This window comes from Saccopteryx leptura, chromosome 2 (assembly GCF_036850995.1).
Source record: "Saccopteryx leptura isolate mSacLep1 chromosome 2, mSacLep1_pri_phased_curated, whole genome shotgun sequence".
Taxonomy (NCBI): domain Eukaryota; kingdom Metazoa; phylum Chordata; class Mammalia; order Chiroptera; family Emballonuridae; genus Saccopteryx; species Saccopteryx leptura.
The window spans coordinates 238,799,320-238,821,376 of NC_089504.1; the positions used below are offsets into that span (position 1 = coordinate 238,799,320).

Below are 22,057 nucleotides of genomic sequence, written 5' to 3' on the forward strand. Positions count from 1 at the left end.
GTATTTACAATGCAAAACAACCACCACTGGGAGGGGGGGGGAGAAGAGACCTCAGAAAATAAAAACAAACAAAAACAACAGCCACGGACAGGGTAAAGGACAACTCCTTGGCGCGCTGGTGCAGGAGTGAGGATGAAGAGGTCGTAATGAAGCATTGCTTGGTAACACTTGATTCCGCAGGGGCTCAGCGGTACTCAGGTGGCCAATGCGGGAGGGGCACGTTCTGAGGAATCCTCTAAATTTAAACAAAATTTTTTTTATGAAACACACTATTATATTCTGCTGGAGAGAAAAGCCAGATACAGGCACATGAGACCACTCTGGATACTTGGGGGAAAGAGTATGGCAGAAGAAGAGATAGAAGTGGGACTTGAGAAGAAAAAACAAGGTGCTGTCACACGTTTGGGAGCACCCTGACTTTTGGCCTCTGCAAGCAAAGCCCTTGGGAAAGAAGACAGGTCTGAGACAGAGACCCCTGGTCATTAAAACATCGTAATTTTGTTTTGCTTCTGAAAGGCGGACTTTCTTCCAAGGAGAGGGAAGAGATAGAGGCATGCGCTCAAACCTGGATGAACTAGAAGGTGCCTGGGTGGGAGCTTTGAATTACTAGCTTTTTCTCACCGAATTCAAGGGAATTCACCTACCGCTTACAGGTGTAACGCTCATGATGGAACACCTCCTAAAAATGTTCGAGGGTGTTTTCCTTTGTTCTCTGAGTCTCGGCGCACTCACTCTGTCTGGGAAGAACTGCCCAGGCCTCCGGTGAAACTTTTGGATTGTATCTCAAAAACTCCTCCACTTCTCCCAGCTGGAAACTGGCCCAGAGAAAGGGAGCAGTTTGCCTGGATTCACTCATTTCAGTGACGACCCGTAGCAGGAAGGTCAAAGGGCTGCGTGTGCTTGACCTCAAGCCGGACAGCCCTCTGTTTCCACCCTGGTTTTTAAAGTAAGTTCTCGACATGAGCAGGTTTCAGGCCACCTGTCTCATTCCCTGGAAGCAGAATAGAATGAGGGAAGGCAGGAAAATAGCAATGCTAGGGTGTGGGGGTTCTGGTAGACCCCAATAAGAGTTTTATTTTTGGAGGGAGAAAAAGAAAACATAAAGGAAATTAGATATAAATGCACCACGCAAAAAGGAGGGATGAAGATATCCCCCAGGAGGCATTTCAGCAGCCTTCTTGCAAACTTTCCCCAGGCCAGGGGGCCTGCCTTGCTTGGGCTAAGGCAGGGTAAAGTCACATTGCCAGGGAAACAACCAGGGCCGTTGCAAAAGTCCCACCAAACCCAAAGCCGGACCAGGCAAACTGGTCATTTCAAGGCTAGGAAGGGTGGCCGTCTCCTGCCACCAACCTCTGCTAGCCTGTCAGAGAGGCCAGACTGGTAAAGGCCTCTGGGTTCTGGTTCCCAAGATGGGTCCAAAATGACCTTCTTGGGGGTGGGGGACCTCTAGCTGCTCCTTTGACCTTTATTATTTCCCCTCCTAATTTCAGGAATAGCTTTGTTCTCTCTCCTGATAGAACAGCAGGAGATTACAGAGTAAGGCTGTGGCTTTGGGTTTGTGTCTCTCTCCCAGGCTGACTCATACCTCACCGCAAGGCAGTGTGGACCCACTGGAGGAACAACAGAGCAGCATCTCAGTGGATGGGAGTCAGAGGCCTGAGTAACTTCCATGAGACCAACGAGCTATGCTCAGAAAAGCGGGTGAGTGATGCTGCCTGCTGATATATGCCCCGGAGTAGGGGTGAGATCAAGCTCTGCCTCTTCCCTTTCCTCTGTCACAATCCCTGCTTTATTCTCATGATTTCAGCACCTCGTCATATTCAAGTGCGGTCCTAGGGTTCAACCACGTGTCATCCCAAACACAGGCAGCTACTTCAATAAGTTCTGACAGAAGCCCCATCAGTCCACCTTAGCTCATAAGCTTCTTGGCCATTCTCATTTTTCCAATACCTCGGGGGTCGGCAGGTGGGCAGAGCGCTGGGGCAAGGGCTGACCCTCACTCGCTGATGGCGTGCTGGGCAGTGAGCCTTGCTGAAGTGCTTCCGGGCCACCGTACCGTCAGGGCAAAGGCCGACATCCTCCCCCACACGTGGCCACTCAAATCCTCGCATCCACAGAGACACAAGGGGGGGAAAAAGAGAGATGCACAGATAATAATCTAGAAAAACCCCCTCCTTGCCAAACACACATACAAACACACACCAACCTCTCCATATAAATAAATAAATAAATAGTTGAATACTGCTAATGGTGACAGAGAAATCTCCTCACATAAATAAATAAATAAATAAATAGATCAACATAAATACATAAATAAAAGGCTTGCTAGCAGCTCCAGGCGAACTGGTCCCCTACAGTTGCTTGGATGAAGGCAGTCTGAAGGGGAGGCTCTCGGGCCTCTCACCTCTGTCCTGCAGGGGAGGTTCCAGGGCTCCAGGAAGCCACTGTCTCCGTGATGGGAGATGGGAGTCCAGCCGGGGCGCCCGGGCAGGGGAGAGGGTTATTTACATTGGCTGTACATGCCCTCTGGCCTTCTGCAGTGGCAGCATTGGCATCGGAAATCTTGGCGGGTGGGGCCCAGGTCCAGGCCAGAGGGCATCATGGGAAGGCCAGTTCCTCCACTGCTGCCTGGCCAGCATTGCTCTGCTCTCCTGGTGCAGGAAGGACTTTTGGGGTCGTTTCAGGACAGCTTCTGGCCCCAGAGGCTGATATGATGGGAAAGATTGCAGAGGGAGGGTCACTGCCTCCAGAAAGAAAAAAAGATTTTTTTTCCCTGGAATGTTTTCCCTTTGGTTTGAGGGATAAAGAGTGTTTGGTCCCTGCTTCCCCAGAGCCCTAGTATCCAGAGCTGGGAACTGTCCCCTCTCGTTCTCTCTATGTCTTGTCCTGCTGCTGTTGCCACCACAAACTGGGAACTCATCGACGAGGCTCTGGAAAGCCGGTCAGCTGGTGAGGGGGATGCCCAGGCGTTTATTTTAAGGATCTGCTCTCTCACACCCCTGTTCTCGGCGCCTTCTGCGGCTGAAGCAGCTGCCGGTATTTGTGTGTTGGAGATCAACTTACCCTTACGGCCCAGCCGGCGCATGGGAAGGTGGGCTGGGGGCAGAGGAAAGGGCAGGGCTTGCCCACGCTGACAAGGAACTTCATAAGCCAGTGGGAGTCCAAGCCATAGAGCATCCAAGGCCCCCAGACTCTCTGGATTTGGGACTCCCCTACCCCCCAAACCTGAGCTGCTGTGCCCCATCCTGGCAAGATTCCTGAGAGGCAAAGGGGATGGCCTAGGCTGAGGGTGGGTGCTCAGCTGCACTGGGTAGGGTGTGGCAGCCTGGGCGGTGGGAAGGGGGCAGGCAGGCGCCAACCAGAGGGTAAGGCCAGATGGGCTGGCGCTGGGGCTGGCAGCTGGCCATGGCACTGGGGAATGCTCAGCAGATGGTCCCGTGAAATTAAGTTGGTGCTAGCTAGTAGGGCCGAGACAAATTTGAGAAGTGGGGCTGTAGACCATGCTGTCCCGACTGTCCACCGTGTCCTTTCTCAGTGAGTGTGCGGGGGCCCTGTGAACAGCCAGGAGGCGTTTTGGGTAAGCCCTGCGGTGGCCTCTCCATCGCTAGAACTGCCTGGGCCCCTCTTCCTGCCCACACTGGAGTGCTGGGAGCAGCGGACTGACCGCTTCCTCTGTGTTTCCACATTTATGATGAGGGGACCCCACTACCAACCAAAATGTCCACGTCCCCTACTCATGTGTACCCTCTTCTAGGACTCAAGAGCCTTCTAGCTTTTGCTCTGGCCTGATTGGGGAGGTGAAAGATCTGACCCCCTCTTCTGAAGCCGAACTGCCCTTGGTCTCTTTTCATCACCCCAACCCCAATATCCCCGCAAGGGATCCATAAACGTGCAGCCAGCCAGAGACGAATGAGGAGAGGGTGAGGGCAGGTGTGATGAGTTAGCACTGGCCTTCCATCTGCATCCTGGGAGCTGTGTGTTAGCAGGAACCATCTCTACATTTTCCTGGCCACGCCCAAATGTTGGAGGCATGGACCTATCCCTTCTAACAAAACCTTGAGGTTTCTTGTGCCAGCAGAAGGTGGCTTTCTCCATATGTCCTGGCCTGATTGAGCCCCAGGGTGGTGCTGGTGGAGGCTCCTAGCAGCTAGACATAGAGGCCAAAGCACCCCATACCCTCTCTTCCTCCTCCCGGGGAGCTCAGGAAGGACAGGGTCCGGGAGTCCTCAATGTCTGTCAACAAGGAGAAGGCAGGGTGGGCCGGGAGCCAGGGAGGCTGGCCGAGTGAGAGGGCCCCGCCCCCGCAGGCAGCTGGCTCAAAGGAGGGCCCTTTCTTAGCGCCTCGTGCTGGAGTAGCTGTCCTCTGAGCTGTAGCTTCGACTCCGACTCCTGCTCCGGCTGCGGCTTGGGCTCCGGCTCCGGGAGCCCAGGCTGGGGCTACGGGAGCTGGAGCTGCTGCTCGTGCGGGTCCTGCTCCGACTACGACTCCGGCTACGACTTCGGCTGCGGGAGTAGCTACGGCTGGCGGAGCGGCTGCTGCTGCTGCTGTACCAGGAGGAGGTGCTGCTGAGGCCGCTGGACGAAGAGGGACTGGGCCGATAGTAGGGGATGGGACGTTTCCGGGCGCTGCGGAGACCGGAGGGAGCACCCATGAGGGCCAGGCTCCTCCCAGCGCCCAGCGTGCGGGGGGCTCAGCCGTGTCCCAGGGGAAGGAAGGTAGCGGCCTTTCATTTACCAGTCCTTTAAATTCTAAGGCTTAGAGGACTCTTCCCTTGAAGTTCTGGGAACAGCAGGGAGATGAATCTAGTGTTGACAAGTCTTGAAAAGTAATTATTTCACTTTTTAACACAGCGGGCCTGGGGCTGCAGCTGGCCATGGAATCTACATTAAACTTGAACCCTCGTTTTGTTATTTTTACTTTCACTAGAACCGTCTATTTATGGCAAGGGAGGCAGATTTTCCATTTACTATAGTGATCAGGTTTCCTTTTGAAATAAACGTATGGACCTCTAAAAAAGGGCACATCTATTTAAAGAAAATTAAGTACATGCTAGTGCACTAAGAAGCAGACAAGGTAAAAGTGACCGGTGGTTGAAGTTTGGGAAATGCCAAATGAGGTCAACTATTTGAGGTTGACCAAGGAAACCAGAGAGCCTTTTGGAAGTGCCATTCTCTTTGTCTCAGCCTTCCTCCAAGTCAACCCCAGGACACCTTTGGTTAAGGCAGTAGCTTAGGAGTCACTTCCTGTGCACCAGGGAGAAGGCGATGCCATCACCCCGTCTTATTGTTTGGGGCACAAGTTCTTTTTCTTCCTCCTGGCTATCTCCAGGGAGAAGGCATCTGGCAGCCAGGAACCCTCTCCCCTCCCCTCCCCTCCCCTTCCCTGCGAGTCTGTGGGCAGAGTGGAAAAGCCCATCTGATTGTCAGGAGCCAATTTTAGGGCAGCATTCAGCCGTTCTCCCAGTTTTCAAGGCCTGAGAAATTTTTGTCCACTCAGACCCCAGGCTTTTCTTCTAGGACTTGTCTAAGACCTGACCTGTTACAGAAAACCTTGTCCACCTAGTCTGGCTATTCAATCCATAACAATGGCGCACAGCGGGTTCTAATGTTCTGCGTTTAAATTTACCAAGGGCATTCATCTCTCTTTGTCTCCTGTCGTTTCAACCTCCTGATACTGCTGGGAGTTATTTCCTCCAGTATTTCATGGGTGAGAACTGAGGCTCTGGGAGGTGAAAAGACTTTCCCAGTTCATCTGGAAAGTGGCATGGCCAGGATTCCACTGCAGATCCAGCACTCTCCACCTTATCCACTTCCAAGCACCTTTGGAACTTAATCCCGACTGCCCTCTGCACACATGGTTCAGGGTATAATTACGGATGGGTCTAAGCGTAGATTCTGAGCATGTGGGTCTGAGCGTGAAGGTCTGTCTCCACTGCCCAACCCCACCCCCAGGCAAAGGCTCTGTCCCATTGCTTTGGCCCCCATTCCCGGGCCTGATCTCACTCTTTTTGCCCCAGCCTCGCCTCCAGGCCCTAGCTCCAAGTCAAAACTCTGGCTACACCCCTTGGCCACACCCAATTCCTCATGCTGGCCCCACCCCTTACTCCAGCCACCCACCTAGCCCCGCCCCACCCTGCCTCCACTGCTCCGCCCTTTGCAACCCCGGCAGGTTACGCTGGGGTGCTGACTTGGCCTCGAGGTTTGGAACAGAAACGTAATTTCAGTGGTTTGGGAAGTTTTTTTTTTTTTTGGGGGGGGGGCATCCCTGAGCTCCCACAATTCTGAAATCCAGCCCCAGGGAGGCATGGAGAGAGCCCGAGGCCAGAATGGGTAGGGAATGGCGTGAGTGTGAAGGTGGGCACCCCGGGCCCTGCATCTCACCTGGTTATTCTCCGTGCCTCCAGATGGCTCGGGGAGTCTCTCCGGCGCTTCCGCATGGGCGAGTAGGACCGACGTCTCCGACGCGCTCGCTCGCGCTCCCGCTGCTGCGAGTCCTTCTCACTGTACTTGGGGTCCCGCTCCCTGAAGGGATGCGGGGCTTTACTGGGGACCTGGGAGTGGCCTTGTTTATCGTGCAAGGGGGCGGGAGAGGGGCACTCACTTCCTGTCCTGATGCCCTCCCTCCCACTGGGGCAGGCGAGAGGGTGTGCACGTGCCCCAGATGACAGGGCTGTGGAGAGTCTACATGGGTGAGTACAGTGGGGGTGGGCCGGGCGTGTACAGGGTGCCAGCCTTGAGGGTGGGCATTACAAGACTGCAGTTGCTGCAGGGGTACGGATGTGAAGGTTACACGGACCCTGGCGTGTGAGAAATGATTGGGGGCTCAATATAGGAACGAGAAGTAGTATGGGTGTATGAACGGTAGGGATGTGAATTCTGGAGTGCGGCCGTAGGAACGTTTGGGGTGGGGGTACATTAGGCCACAAGGCTATATTTGGGACCTCACTTGCTACTCCAGGTAAGTCAGTGGGAACTACAATAATGTTTAATCATCATCCTATTCCTACTCTGGCAGGGCTTGACCTAAGGGGAATGAGGGGCTGGGCTTGGGGCGGGGCTAGAGAGGTGGATCCTAGTGTGGGCGGGGACTAGTCTAATGGGCGGGGCCAGTGCCTGGCAGCAGGCTGGTACCTGCTGGGGCTGTAGCGAGAGTAGCTGGGGCTGCGGCGGGACCGAGAGCTCCGGCTAGGCGGGCTCCTCTTGCCAGACTTGGAGGAATAGCTGGGAGAGCGCGAGTAGGACCTGGAGGAGAGAAGACAGCCCCTCAGAAGCCTGCTGTGCTCCGCCAGGGTTGCCCTCAGCGTCTCCCGGCAGGGGTCGTCAAACTTTTTATAAAAACCGCCTACTTTTGCAGTGCTGGTCAACCTGGTCCCTACCGTGCAACCAAACAGCGCCTCGATTGGCCCATCATGAAAGCTGGAATGCCCACTAGTGGGCGGTAGGGACCAGGTCTACCAGCACTGCAAAAGTGGGCGGGTTTATTTTTTTATTTTTTTCTATTTTTTTTTCTATAGCACTAAATTAAGTTTAGTGCCATGTTTGTTTTTTTTTGTTTTTGTTTTTTTTGCATTTTTCTGAAGCTGGAAGCAGGGAGAGACAGTCAGACTCCCGCATGCGCCCCACCGGGATCCACCCGGCACGCCCACCATGGCGCGATGCTCTGCCCACCAGGGGGCGATGCTCTGCCCATCCTGGGCGTCGCCATGTTGCGACCAGAGCCACTCTAGCGCCTGGGGCAGAGGCCACAGAGCCATCCCCAGCGCCCGGGCCATCTTTGCTCCATTGGAGCCTTGGCTGCGGGAGGGGAAGAGAGAGACAGAGAGGAAGGCGCAGCGGAGGGGTGGAGAAGCAAATGGGCGCTTCTCCTGTGTGCCCGGGCCGGGAATCGAACCCGGGTCCTCCGCACGCTAGGCCGACGCTCTACCGCTGAGCCAACCAGCCAGGGCCAAAGTGGGCGGTTTTTATAAAAAGTTGGACGACCCCTAGTCCTGCAGCTCGCCTCCCTAAGGAGGAAATGCTGCAGAGCCAGGGTCAGAACCGCACTCACCTTTTCCCAGAGGAGGTGGACCGGCTCCGGGTGTACCTGGGGGAAGCCCTGGCGTGTGGGGAGCGGGAGGAGTGGCTGGAGGAGCGGGTGCTGGCGTAGGAGGAGCTGCGGGAGCATCCTCTCACTGGGGAGCTCTGGGCTGTGGATGGGACCAAGCTGGACTTCTTCACTTCGACGCACTCCAGACACGGCGACTGAAATCCTCTGTGGGAGGGAGGACAAGCTGGCCTGCCTGCTGGCCTGGCTGCGGCCAACGCTGATGCTCACTTCCCTGCCTCGGCCTGGGCGGGCTGCTCTCTGAAGCCTGCCCACCTCTGGGAAGTCTCTCCAGGCCACAGATGTTAGAGAAGTAGAGACAGTGGGACACTCCCCTCCTGTGGGGCACTTCAGAGTATTTTGGGTGACTGGGCAGGGGCACCATAATAAATAACATCAAATCACTTTGTTTTACTCCTTTTTGAGTCTTGTCCAGCTCTTTGATTACATTAACGAGAGAGGCGGGGTTGGCTGCTACTGGCATTTTTACTACCTCTCAAATCTTTGCAGTTTCCCAAAGAGAGAAGCAGGTCAGGGCTCAGAGCCCTGGGCAGGCAACTGTAACTAACTAGAAATAAATACACTATTTAATCATATGGATTTTTATAAGTGCCTTCTATTTAGGACAAGTGATACTAATTTTCTCTTTAAGATAGTAGGGTAAATTTCCTTATATAAAAAGTGAGCTTATTACAGTAATGGTACCAAAGGTAGGATAAAAATCATGAAGGTGATGTAGTTGGATTAAGTTTGGGAAACTGTAGTGTAGCCATTTTGCACATGGGAGAATTGAGACCCAAAGGGTAGAGGCTTGTGCAAATTCACCCAAAGTGTCCTATTTTGTATTCTCACCCCGCCTAGAGCCATGCTGAGCTCCTGATGGGTTCTCAGTCAGGACATGCTCATTGGGCCAAAGGTCAAGTTCAGATCATGTTAGTGTGGTTTCAAGGTTCATCATGACCTGGCCCCCGTTCACCCCTCAGCTCTTGGCACACTCCTCTCTTGACTCTGGTCCCTGTGGACTGTTTGTTCCTCCTGCAAGGTCCCTGTTCCCTCCCTTGTGTCCAGGCCTTAGAACATTCCCCCTACCTGGAACTCTCCTCCCCTCTTCACCTGAAAATTCCTACTCACGGTTCAAACTTCAGTTTGCCCTCACCTTTTCAGGGAAGCCTTCCTTGACAACCCCCACCCCCAATTTGGGGGGGGTGACCTCCAATGTATTACCCCAACCCCGAGCCCTATGCCTTCCTCAGCCCAATAAGACCTCACTTGGTCTCATAATTATTTCTTCCTCCTGCAGATGCGAGTTCCTTGGGGACAAGACTCAAGTCTCTCTAGACACTATCCCGGCACCTAGGATGAAGCCTGATGTATGTGTCCTAGGCCATCGATACATAGCCGTGGAATAAACACTGAGACTCCTGGTGTCCCAGGCACTTCACAAGCATCATCTCATTTAGTTCTCCCATGGGCCCCGGGCAGCTGCACTGTTATTACCCCCAGTTTACAGAGGACTCAGAAGGGTTAGTTACCTGCTCAAAGCCACCCAACCTCCCAAACCGGGACCTGTCCGGCTCCGAAGCCCGCGCCCCTGCCACCTCGCCAGCCCCCTACCTTCACCAACTGTGGTCCCTGATTTAGAGCTGACGCCTCTTCCTCTCAGCCCTCTGCTCAGAGCTGACATGACATAAATAGCCATGGATTTAAAGATCATTTCTATTTCAAAGTGAAAGGCTGGGGCTGAATTATGTGGTTTGGCTGTCCACGTAGATCAAATTAAGCAGGTGACTGCTCAATGCTGCTCGGAGCTTAGCTGCAGTTCTGAGGACAGATCAGTGAATCTGGTGCTGGCCCTCATTAACCAAGTTTCTTAACTACTCTGAACCTCAGTTTCCCCATTAGCTAAAATGGGGTTGTAATAATCCCTATCCCGTAAAGATTTTAGGAGGAGATAAGATGATTGGCAGGACATACTTGGTCTGTAGTACCTAGCCTATAGTTAAGGGCTCCATTACTATTATTGCTCTTCTTGTTGTTATTGCTATTTTCAGTTTTTCTTGCATAATAGCAGTAAGTCAGTAGACACGTGTCCTCGCTCTCCCCTCTGGGAATGACACTACCTGTTCCGGGACACAGTGACATTTGCTCTGGCCCAGCCCTGGCCCCAGCCAAGCTTGGGTGTGAATGAGGCCAGGGATGTCCCGAGACAGGCACACTGGAGGCCAGGTCCATGCGTGGAGGCCAAGCTGTTTGTCCAGGACGGCAGTGGCTATGGGTTGGGGACAAACGGTGCTCTGACCTTGAAGATTAATTCACTGCCAAGGCTTTGGCTATCTTTCTGAAACCTTGGCTACTGTGAATGAAAGCAGACTCGCCCCCAGAGGAAGGAAGACCCAGCCTATGGCAGAGGGCAAGCCATCTCTTCTCACTCCTCCTGCACCTCTGCATCTGCCCTATTCATTATGCACTCCCCCGGGGGGAGCACCACCCCATCTTTGTGCGGCCCACATAGAAACCAGTGTCCGGCATACAGGAGGCGCCGGGTAGCTAGTTCAGGGATACGGCCCTGAATGGATGGTACAGGGTACATGATCAGCGAACCGCAGCAGCTGTTATTGTGACACTGTCCTCACTGGGGAGAATTTCACTGTCGTTTACTTGAGTAAGAGTAAGGAGGTGATGACATAGAATCACAACTGTCTCGTGTGGCTGTGTGGAAGCGTTTTCTGCAGTGTTCTTCCTCTTGCGAATAAAACGCTCCCTGATCAGAGCCCGGTGGGTGGTGCAGGGCAGGCAAGACTGAGAGGGCAGAGACGGAGAGGCTAAGGTGAGACCGTCCCTCCTGCCCAGGTGCACTGACCTTGACTCTCTGCCCCTGCTGGTGGGGGAGAGATTCTCCAGAGTGGTCCCCTTGTTCTGGGGGGAGGAGGTGGTGAAGGAATTCCCTGAATCCGACGTGTTGCCGCTGTTGAGGTCCCGGCTCTTGCTGAGTCCCCCACTGGGGCTCCCCTTCTGCGCCCGCGACCTGGCCGAGCTGATTTGCGTGGAGGGTGGCGAGGAGGTGTCGTTGCCTGAGTCATACTCTTGGGAGCATCCTCGGCCGGTGGTGAGCAGGCCGGCTGTTTTGGTAAAGAGGTCAGCGGCAGACCCCGACCCAGTGATCTGAAAGCAAAAACACCCGTTGGACACTGCTGAGCGCTGGGCCTGTGGCTGTGTCTAAATAACCTAGAAATGTTTACCGTCATGATGCACTGTAACGAAAGGAAAGAGAGAGAGGAGAGGAAAGAAGAGACGCCAAAAAACAAAAGCACAAATTCCTGAAAGAATACCACAGAAAGGAGATTTTGTTTTTACCCCCTGCTAGGATAACTGGAAGATTTAGGTATCATGCAGAGAAAAAGCATGCGATCCAGATTAAACAAAAGAAAAAGGAAATTATACAAAAGTTAATTTCTAATGAATTAACTTAAACCAAAGAGGCAACTGAATAGAAAGGGGAGGGGTGTGAACACCCTTAACCTAAAACAATAATTCAAAAAATAAAGGGAAAGGGGAAAAGGAAATGGGGCCATGGGCCTGGAAAAAATACGTATCTTGGAACTTAAAAAAAATAAAAATAAAAGGAGATAAAGCCAAAATTGTAAACTTCAACCAAATTCTCAATGAATTGGAATTTTTTTTTTTAAATAAAAAGTTGCCTGAATAGAACCCTAAACAAATATCACACGGGGAAAAGAAATGAAATAAAGATGAGTTTTTAAAATATAAAGTCAAGGTCACAAAATGACATTTTGGTCATTTTCAATTAAAGTAGAAAAGAAAGGGGGTGGGGACAAAAAAAAATGGAAGTCAAATAGTCTGACTGAAAACAAACAAAAAGCTGTCTACGGATATCTGTGTGCGTCCTTTTCCCCCTGGAGAAGGTAGCTAAGGCTCTCGAGTGGCTTCTAATAAATTCTCTCATGTCTTTGCGGATTTTATCCACTTACCAAGCAAGAACTCCTCCTTTAGTAGGTAGGTAAGGTGTAAGAGAAAGGGAAGAGCGGGCAACGTGAGTCCATCATTAGAGTCGCAAATGACAAGAAAAAACACACACCTTTCTGCACATCCTCACACTTGGCCCTGAACTTTGAGTATTGGTTTTTCAGTGTTCTGGACGGGCAGGCTTGGGGGAATGGGGGTGGGGGGCAGGGCAGGGTGGGCATCCGTTTTGTTCAGTTTTCTCAGTAAAGGGGACCTCAAGCCATCAACACTAACCTTGTGTCAGTCCCTTCATGCCCAAGTTGGATCAAGAAACCCTTGCTGAAAATGCAACCGAGGGCGAGACGTTGCATCTGTCTAGGTGTCGAGGTCAAGGTGACACAGGGAGGGTGTGCTTGCAACCAAGGGCTTGGGGGGGGGGGACTTGGAGCTTTGGCTGTGGGATGGCTGGGAGTGTGTGTGGGGGTCCCAGAATCCTGCTGGGGTTGACCTAGGACAGATAAAGGAGGGAAGGAGGTGACGGAGAGCCTGCCTTTGGGAAGGTGGTGATATGTTTAGAAGCGCAGTGAATGGTTTTCTTTAAGTGTTCAGATGAGTCTCACGGCTGGGACCACACCGGGGTTGGTTCTGGCCCCTGACAACAATCCCATGCTTATTTAGCCATAGCAAGAGGAGCCCCTGCCCTGGGCCTCCTCCAGCGATAACCATCTCCATTGAGCAAAAAAAATCTGTGGGATCAAGAGGGCACTACCTGGAAACCACTACCTGAGACTACTCTCTGGGTCCCTGAGATCCCAGAATTCTGTTTAAATGGCCCCTGAGCCCCCTCAGGTCTCTGCAGGCTCATCCCTGGATCGCTTCTCCCAGGAATAGACCATGCAAAGGCACACACTCAGCCCGAGGGGGGCTCTTTGGACAGAACTTGGATGTCCAGGCTGAGGTTTATGTGCATGCATGGGAGGCCCATCACAGCGTCGGCTGGCGTAAAAGGTGGGATGAGAAAGGGAGAGGCCAGGTCCTCAGAGCAGGCCCCCCCGCCCCCGCACTGCCATGTTGTGACCTGAAGGGTCTGAGAATTCTAAACTTAACTCTGACTTTACAGATAATTTTGAAGGTATGCTTGCCGAGATATGAAAATATATTTTGTTTTAGTCTGCAGCTTGACTTAAAAATATCTAGACGTATATATATAGTATATGGGCTTCCTTTAGATGCTTGCCCTGGGCCCCACAAATATTAGTGTAGGTCTCACCATCACAGGACTGCTTCCTCCCCAGTTTATCTCAGGCTGAAAAAAGGGGGACTTTTGGCTTTCTTAAGCAACAGTTGTGCCTTCTCAGCAGCTGGTCATGAAGGTGAGGCAGAAACACGGGAACAGGGAGAATGACAGAGATAACTCCAACGGCTCAGGATGGCAGCTCCTGGACTGGGAGGCAGGACTTCTGTGGGGATTCTCCCAGGAGGCTTTGCGCCCAGAGGGATGGTCCAGCTTTACCGTGTTCTCCCCCTCACAGCAGCTGCTTTCCCTGTTTGGGGTTCTGTCTAGCTTTGCTCTGGGAGAAGGGACTTCCAAATAAGGCTGCTCAGGTGGAATTTTCTAGATTGAGACTTTAAAAAAATAAAGGTCCTGTTCCATTTCAGCTCCTTCATTTTGTCTTCCTGTTTGCAATTTGGATGTCATATCTTTCCCACCTCTGGGAGTGGGAAAGGTAACGTGTATTCCACCACTGCTGTCAGGAATAAGAAAGCACCATGCCAGGCAGCTAGACCCTGCGACCTGAGCTGTCAGGCTGGGGCTTGGTCCAAGGATGAGCTCAGAGCATCTGCCTCAGTCATGATGAGTATTTGGTGGCCAGGATATCACAAAAGAATCAGGCAAGTCCTTCTTGGAGGGAACCAGGCTCAAATGAGAGGGCCAGTGAGAACAATGGTTTCCTTTGTCTCGTGGCTTTCTACCTGGGGGCATACAGGCTGGGCCTCTCCCCAGGTACCTGTTCCCTGCCTTGACTACTGATCTCAAATTATTTGCCCTGCTGTATCATGGGTGCCCACGGGCAAAGATTTTGTAAGTGTGCGGGCTCTCAGGGCTTGTGGACATAGAAGGGGACTTTTCCATTTCCATCTCCTAACCCCACATCCTGACCTCACCAGACACTTTCAGAGGGTCCCTACCTGACCATGCCGGTATCCACATGCAACTTGAGTGTTTAGAACTGAGAATTCTATACGGCATCCTGCTTTTCCATCATCACGGAAGACAGAGATAAAAGGGGCTGCTGAAATGTTCTCATTGAGCTCACCCTGATGCCTGAAAATACCAACCTCTCTTGTCTGTTTAAAAGTCTCACTTCTCAGGATGAATCTAAAATTTTTTGGCAAGGATGACACTGTCCTTTACAACCTCACCCTGTGTACTTCACAAAGCCTTATCTTTTCCTCACACTCCCTACTCCGGCCCCAACAACCTTAGGCTGACTGGTTAGAGAGTTTTCTTGGTTTTGCCTCCACAACTTGCTTTCTCAACCCCAGGCCATTTGCACATGCCATTTCCTCTGCCTAGAACACCATCTCCCTCTTTCTCGCTTCACATGGTTAAATTTATTCATTCTCCAGATTACATATCATCTACTCTAGAAAGTCTTCTCTGACCCCAAGGCCAGGATAGCATAAAACTCTCTACTTCATTCATTCATTCATTCTCATTCAAAAATGACTTCTGAGTATCACAGCACTGTTAGTGGGATAAATGCTTGTTTTACTGCCTATCTCTCCATCTGGGTGGAAACTTGTTGAAGGCAGAGGCCATACATGACTGGTTCAGTGTTATACCCGTGTACCCACTAGTACTTGGTATAGAGCAGGTGCTCAGTAAATCTTGCTAAATGAATAAGGCAGCTGCATAGTCCCTTGGGAGCCTAAGCTTCGATGCCTGGGTTCCTCCTAACTAAATTCAATGGTAAATATGGCTTGGTGATCAGGCCCTGGTGGGGTCCAACTGGGTGACTGCCAGCTTTGGGAATTAGATTTTTTTTTTTTTGTGACAGAGACAGAGGGGACAGATAGAGACAGACAGACAGACAGAAAGGGAGAGAAATGAGAAGCATCAGTTCTTCACTGCGGCTCCTTAGTCTCTTTAGCTGTTCATTGATTGCCTTCTCATATATGCCTTGATCGGGGGGCTGCAGCAGAGTGAGTGACCCCTTGCTCAAGCCAGAGACCTTGGGCTCAAGCCAGTGACCTTGGGCTTCAGGCCAGCGACCATGGAGTCATGTCTATGATCCCATGCTGAAGCCAGAGACCCTGCACTCAAGCTGGTAAGCCTGTGCTTAAGCCGGCAACCTCGGGGTTTCGAACCTGGGTCCTCTGTGTCCCAGTCCAATGTTCTATTCACTGTGCCATTGCCTAGGCAGGTGGGAATTAGATTTTAAAGGAAAGATTGGCTTCCATCATACTCAAAATAGTCCTTGGAAAGTAGATGGGCCCTTGGTTGAAGAATGGGGTCTTGAGCTAGAGAGAGCCTTTAAATCAGGTGTTAGGTCCAGGCCTGTGGCAGAGAGCAGGAATAGTTCCTGCTCTTCTTTCTGGCCATCCTCAGACCCAGGACCCTGAGAGAAAGCACCGAGGGGCTCGATCTCCAGATTCCCAGCAGCGTACACTCCAGGTTAAGGGGAGAAGCCTTCCAGATGAGACAAGCTGTGCAGGTCTCCTGACTGCTGTTTCTACCCTCTGCTCCTCTGAAGGCCAGGTTAGAAGGTGAGCTGAGTCTGACCCTGTGCACACAGCAGGGTTGCTGGGCCTGCACAGTGACTGGATACAGACAGGTGCTCCCCTAGGTCAGAAATTATAAGATGGCACCCCCTCTGGTTAGACAAATTAAAAAACCTATCCCTTCCTCTGGGCTGAAGCATCATCCCCAGGTGGCTTGGTGAACAGAGGATAGGTGGGCTCTAACTGCAAAGCACGGGGCACACCAGCATAACATAGTATCCCTGGCAGGTACTGAACATCCAGTTCTTCTCTGTCTGACCCGCTTAGATTAGACCATGACCTTGGCGAGGGGTGGAGATTGAGGAGGGAGGAGGTGGTTCCCTGCAGGCATTCATTCCTGCTTTGTCCAGCTGAAAACTATTTGGTTTCGTCTTTACACGTTTTGATGGGTTCTGTCTACATTTCCAGGGGACAGGAGCATTTTAATAAACTCATTAGAGATGTCTGGATAGTTTAATGGCCTCTTAGCCTCAGACTCCACCTTCTCTAGGGCTTCCCATTCACCCCACACAGAGAGGAGGAAAGATACAATTACAGGGAGCTGGAGACAGAATGTGTGTGTTTGATTAGGGGGGGTGGGAGTGGGGGGGTCGTGGTGGTGGGGGGAGGTGACAGCCATGATGGTGCACAGGAGACCTTCAAGTCATGGAAGTCATGACAGGCAGACAACAGAGGCCTCCATCTCTTGTGTCTGCCCTCCCATCCCTGAGGGAGATACCCACTCCAGCACATAACATGCAAACAGTGGCCCATTCAACACTGACATGATGGGACACCCCCTCCCCTGCTCCTCCCTGTCTCCTCATTTAGATAATAGGCCTCTTAGAATCCATCTTCTTCATTTTATTTCTCTTCTAGGCATGTAAATGCTCTCTGCCCCTCTATTCCCAGCTTGCCTGCAAAATGATCTTCAAGATATTTGCTAGGAGTCACCTAGACACACTGTTGCCCAGTAACAGTGCCCTCGTGATACCTGAGACCCCCATTTAAGACCAGGAACCTTCATACCAAGGCTCTCTTCTGTGGTCCACTCTGACCCCTTCCTCCATCTCAGCCTTTCCTTTCCCATCTTCACAAAAGCCTTCCTTCTGGTCTTGGCATAAAAATTCAGCTCCTGTAAGAGCCACTTAACCATCCGGTCAGAGAGTATCGGTCTTACTATGAATTCTTCCAGAAACCGGGTCAGAAATCTGAGTGCTAGTAGTCTATTTCAGAAGGCATGTCTCCAGAGCAGTGGGGAGATGAGATGAGGGACAGAGGACCCAATGGAAGGCCTGTTACCAAACCAGCTGCCACAGTGGGCAGCTGGAGGACACTGGAGCCAGCACAGAACCGGCCCCGGGGTTCACCTCCACCTGGGAAGGAGCTGCAGTATTTACACACCAGTTCCCACCACTCAGGGGCTGAAGCCTGCGCCCCAGGGCTGTCAGTTCTCTAGAATGTCCAGACTGCCTCATGGCCAAGCCACATGGTCTTTGGTGGCCAGAGAACATCGTCTGGAAGCCAGAAGTTTACTGTGAGCCCTGAAGTGAGGAGGGGAGAGGGATGTAAACAGACAGAATCAGCTTCAACCCCCAAATTGCCACTGGACAGTTAGGCTTTGTTTTAGATATGCCTAGTTCAGCCCACTTGGTATGTTGGACAGTCAGTTTGAATGAACTGCCAACATTGTAGAACAGGGTGATTTCACATAGCAACCCCATCTCCACTGGTGTTGACAAAAATAAAATCTTGCTACATTGGGTCCACATTCCTGCCTGGCGTTAACCAACTTCAGAGTAATGGCAGCTGCCCCCTTTTGACAGAGCACGTGCTCTCCTGGCCCCGAGCCCCACAAGGTCCCTGTTGCCTATATCTATTAGCTGTCTGGCCCCTGACACATCTAAGTTTGTGACCCTCTGTTTCTAAGTGTTGGCGTTACCCCTATCATTCCGAAAGCAACAGAGACACAGGCCATCCCGCATGGGTCATCTCTCCCTTCCAGAACTAGAGCGAATTGCTCCAACGTCCACATCTCAACCCCTTTAATCCCTCTAGGTTTTTGTCAATGAAAGGAACCAGCAGACCAGAGCCATTGAGTCCTATCCAGACTCCAGGACTATTAGAAGCTCTTCCTTTTGGGTCAGGATCGCCAATGTCAGATTTTATTTTTAAGGACAAACTGCATTTTACACACTCATGATCGTTGGGAGAAAGCCAATAGGCATTTCCCCTTCACCCCTTTTACTCCCTCCAAGGCAAAGCTCCAATTCTGCTTCTTTTGCACTCATAAACTTGCCTCATCTCCTTGTTCCTTAATATACTCAGTGCTAACACTTGAGGTTTTTAAATAAGTAATCAACACCCCCCACCACCACCACCACCACGAATTCCCGCTCCTGGCGTTTCCCTGGGAGTCTCTCTTAGCCCTCTGGGGAAGCTGGCACTGTTATATATTGTTTTTGGCCTAAATCATTATTTAATCAAGAACAGGGAGAAAAAAAAAAAAGAACCTCTCACTTACACTTTAAAATTTAATTTCAGCTGAATTCTGAGATCAAGAGGCAACACAGCCTAATAGGTTACAAAAATACAATCAAGAAGAGAATTCCAATTAAACTGAACAAGTCCATTTACTGAGCTTCAAATGGTCCCATGGAGAGAGAAGGCTATAAATTTTTTTTTTCCTTCCCTGCCATACGGGGGACCGGAAATTCTCATGTGAATATAGAACCGGTGGCAGAGCTTTTAGCTCGAGGGTTCTGGTTATTTCTTTTCTTTTCTTTTTTTTAAATCCTTTTGTTTCACAAAGACATTAAGTTTATTTTGCTTGCTGCTGTTCATCTTCCTTTGAGAACTAATTAGGAAGACAGCGAAAGAATGGGTTCGTTGACCTGTTGGGAGTTCACGGGGGAGGGGCAGGGGGTGGAGAAAGAGAGGCAGACCTGCCGGGGATTGTGGGAAAATGACAAAGTCCTTCAAGGCTGGAGCCATCCCATGGGGCCCTGTACTGCATTTGCTCTTGGGCTCAGGAAGGTCGCCGGCCTCCTCCTGTGTCTCTCCCTCCGGCAGGACGCTCAGCATCTCCCTTTCTCTGCAGCCCCCAGCCCACCTGTTCTGGAAAATCTCTACATAGATCCTGTTAGACACATTTTTCACCAGCCCGCACTGAAAGGAGAGAAATCAGTTCAATGTGAGGAGTTTTCGTCCAGCGAAATGCGTTTGGTTGAAAGGCTCATCCTTCCTCCCGAGGCCTGCCAGTCCTGCCTGTTCTGGTGCTAAGGTGTCACTTTCATGAGAGAAAATAGTGGGCTTTGTTTTCTGTCCTGACTTGGCAAAAGTAAAAGTTGAGACTATCATGCCACTTTCCATTAAAAATAAATAAAAGCCCGCCTCCGCCGGCCCCACAGGTCCCCACGTCTCGCGCTGCCCTTTTGCACTGTGGCCCCTCTCTCCTCTCAGCCGCAATGGACGGCGTTGGATGTTTAGCCTTCCCGATGAGGGAGAGCTTGGAGGCTTTTGCAGAATTTCTGAAAGCCTGGGTCAGGGGTCTGCAGGCCAGGGCCACCCATATGCTGTCCCTTGGCCTCAATCTCCCTGTTTATCAATAGGAAGCACATCGCCATCTGCCTTTCTGCTCGGGTTGTTCTGAAGTCCACCAGACATCTGGGATATGATGAAACTTTTGGAAGCAGGAGATACTGCAAACACGGCATGTCTGGGTTTACGTGGCGTAAGCTGAATAAAAGACACTAAAGTGACAAATAATAACCCTGGCAACTATTGTACATGGAGCATTGTGTCCTGAGCCCTGGGCTGCTTGTCACACAGGACTGAAGAGGCACGAGGGCAGGGACCTTGTCTTTCTTGTTCGCTGCTGTTCGCCCAGTGCCTGGCACACAGTAGGAGCTTAATGCATATATATATATATATATATATATATATATATATATATATATATATATATATATATATATTTGTATTTTTTGTATTTTTCTGAAGCTGGAAACGGGGAGAGACAGTCAGACTCCCGCATGCGCCCGACTGGGATCCACCTGGCACGCCCACCAGGGGGCGATGCTCTGCCCCTCCGGGGCATCACTCTGCCGCGACCAGAGCCACTCTAGTGCCTGGGGCAGAGGCCAAGGAGCCACCCCCAGCGCCCGGGCCATCTCTGCTCCAATGGAGCCTCGGCTGCAGGAGGGGAAGAGAGAGACAGAGAGGAAGGGGGGGGGTGGAGAAGCAAATGGGCGCTTCTCCTATGTGCCCTGGCCGGGAATCGAACCCGGATCCCCCGCACGCCAGGCCGACGCTCTACCGCTGAGCCAACCGGCCAGGGCCTTTGCATATATTTTTTAAATGAATGGATACCTTCTCTCATTCCATCTACACGGCGACCCTGTGAGTCATAGGCATGATTATGAGCCCAAGGTGCAGATGAGGACACAGGCCCAGCGAAGTGAAGTGACGCAAGGAAGGTCATGTGATTCCTCACATGGTCTCTGAGGTCAGACTCCCTGGGTTTGAATCTTCACTTTCCATTTACTTAATTTTCCTAGGCTATAGTTTCCTCGTTGTGAAAAAGGAGCATTGGCAGAATCTCCCTTGAAGGACTGTTGTAAGAAATACATTGTACGGACATGTACAGAATTCACCCTAGCACCTGGCACATAGTAGGTGCTCAGTAAGCAGAATTATTGCTGTTACCCAGGGTCTCACAGGGGGACAAGGACAAGAACTCCAGAGTACCCAGGTCTGCACCAAAGTCTCCATCACTACCCTCTACTGCCTTCTCCTGTAGACAAATGGCACGAGACCCTTTTTTCATGGTCCCAAAGGTCCACCTTTTTTTCTTTTCTTTCTTTTTATTTATTTTTTTGTGGCTTCTGTGCAAGTTTTGTTGGCAAGGAATTTGTGGTGACTGTTGGCCCAAGGTGGAGGTGGAAGGAGAAACGGAGCCTGTCCTTCTCCTTGGTCTGGCTTTAGTCTTGGTCAGCCCCGTCCAGACACCCTCTCCAGTCACATGCAACAGGGAAGGGGCTTGGCCAGACCCTGGGGCCACCAACCTGTCATTCTCTTAGTCCTCTAGCTTCTGAGACACAAGCCATAATTCATACCAGCTCCCCTTCCTCCCAAATGGGCTACCTGCCTAAGTCACTTTACCTCTCTGAGCCTCTGTTTTTCCATCAGAAAAACAGTGATAACTGCATCTTCCTCAAAGGACTATTCTGTGGATCAAATGAGAAAATAAAAACTGTGTGAAGTATGTGACAGTGCTTGGTACATAGTGGTATTTCCCCCTCCCTCTATCCTCATCCATCTAGATTGGATGAGCTCCTATGCATCCTTCAAAACCAGCTCAAATGTTTGTGTGTGACAGAGACAGAGAGAGGGATAGATAGGGATAGATAGGGACAGACAGACAGGAAGGGAGAGAGATGAGAAGTATCAATTCTTCATTGCGGCACCTTAGTTGTTCATTGATTGCTTTCTCATATGTGCCTTCACTGGGGGGCTAAAGCAGACTGAGTGACCCCTTGCTCAAGCCAGCGACCTTGGGCTCAAACTGGTGAGCCTTGTTCAAACCAGATGAGCCTGCGCTCAAGCAGGTGAGCTAGGGGTTTTGAACATGGGTCCTCCGCGCCCCAGTTCGATGCTCTATCCACTGTGCCACCGCCTGGTCAGGCTCAAATGTATCTTTATTTGTAAAGCCCTCTGGACATGAAGACAGCATTGTCTGGTTGTTCTTCTGTGGTCCTACTACACATTGCATCTGCTTCCATCACCATCAAAGGTGACAGTCAAAATATTCAACAATTGGTTGAGCAGGGGAACAGCCACTTCCAGAGGTAGCTAGCCTTGGTGCTGAAGGGATGTCAGGTATCACTCTCCAGTTGCTAGACTGTGAGAAGGTCCAGAAGGTACTGGGGAAGGAAAGAGATGGCTTTGTTGACTGGAGGATGGGGTGGTGATAAGGTCTATTAACTAATGTGCAAGTATTTGAAGTATTGTTTCCCAGAGAAAGGCAGGGAGAGAGAGAGAGAGACAGGAACATCGATCTGTTCCTGCATGCACCCTGACCAGGGGTTGAACTGGCAACCTCTGCACTTCGGGATGATGCTCCAACCAAGCGAGCAATCTGGCCAGAGCTAAGTATTTGAATATTCTATCATCTGAGGAGGTACTGGTGCCCACCGACTCAATCTCGGCCCTAAGTACAACACTTATCTCACTGTGTTGCTGCAT

The 22,057-nt window shown here is 51.3% G+C and overlaps 1 protein-coding gene across 2 annotated transcripts in view; it reads right to left on the reverse strand.

The window, feature by feature from the left end:
• Positions 1-1,697: 1,697 nt before the first annotated feature.
• SRRM4 (serine/arginine repetitive matrix 4) overlaps positions 1,698-22,057 on the reverse strand; it is a 146,559-nt gene continuing 126,199 nt past the window's right edge. Inside the window, exons 9-14 of one of the 2 annotated variants that reach the window (XR_010749367.1) lie at positions 10,944-11,245; positions 8,048-8,251; positions 7,132-7,242; positions 6,382-6,522; positions 3,064-4,626; positions 1,698-2,705 (exon numbers count right to left, since the gene is read on the reverse strand). Coding sequence is in view for 1 of the 2 variants with exons in the window: in XM_066370794.1 (XP_066226891.1) it covers positions 4,335-4,626; positions 6,382-6,522; positions 7,132-7,242; positions 8,048-8,251; positions 10,944-11,245 (1,050 nt within the window). In the remaining variant the exon portion in view is untranslated. Of the gene's footprint in view, positions 2,706-3,013; positions 4,627-6,381; positions 6,523-7,131; positions 7,243-8,047; positions 8,252-10,943; positions 11,246-22,057 lie in introns of those variants that run through there. The other variant, XM_066370794.1, reaches the window with a different exon arrangement.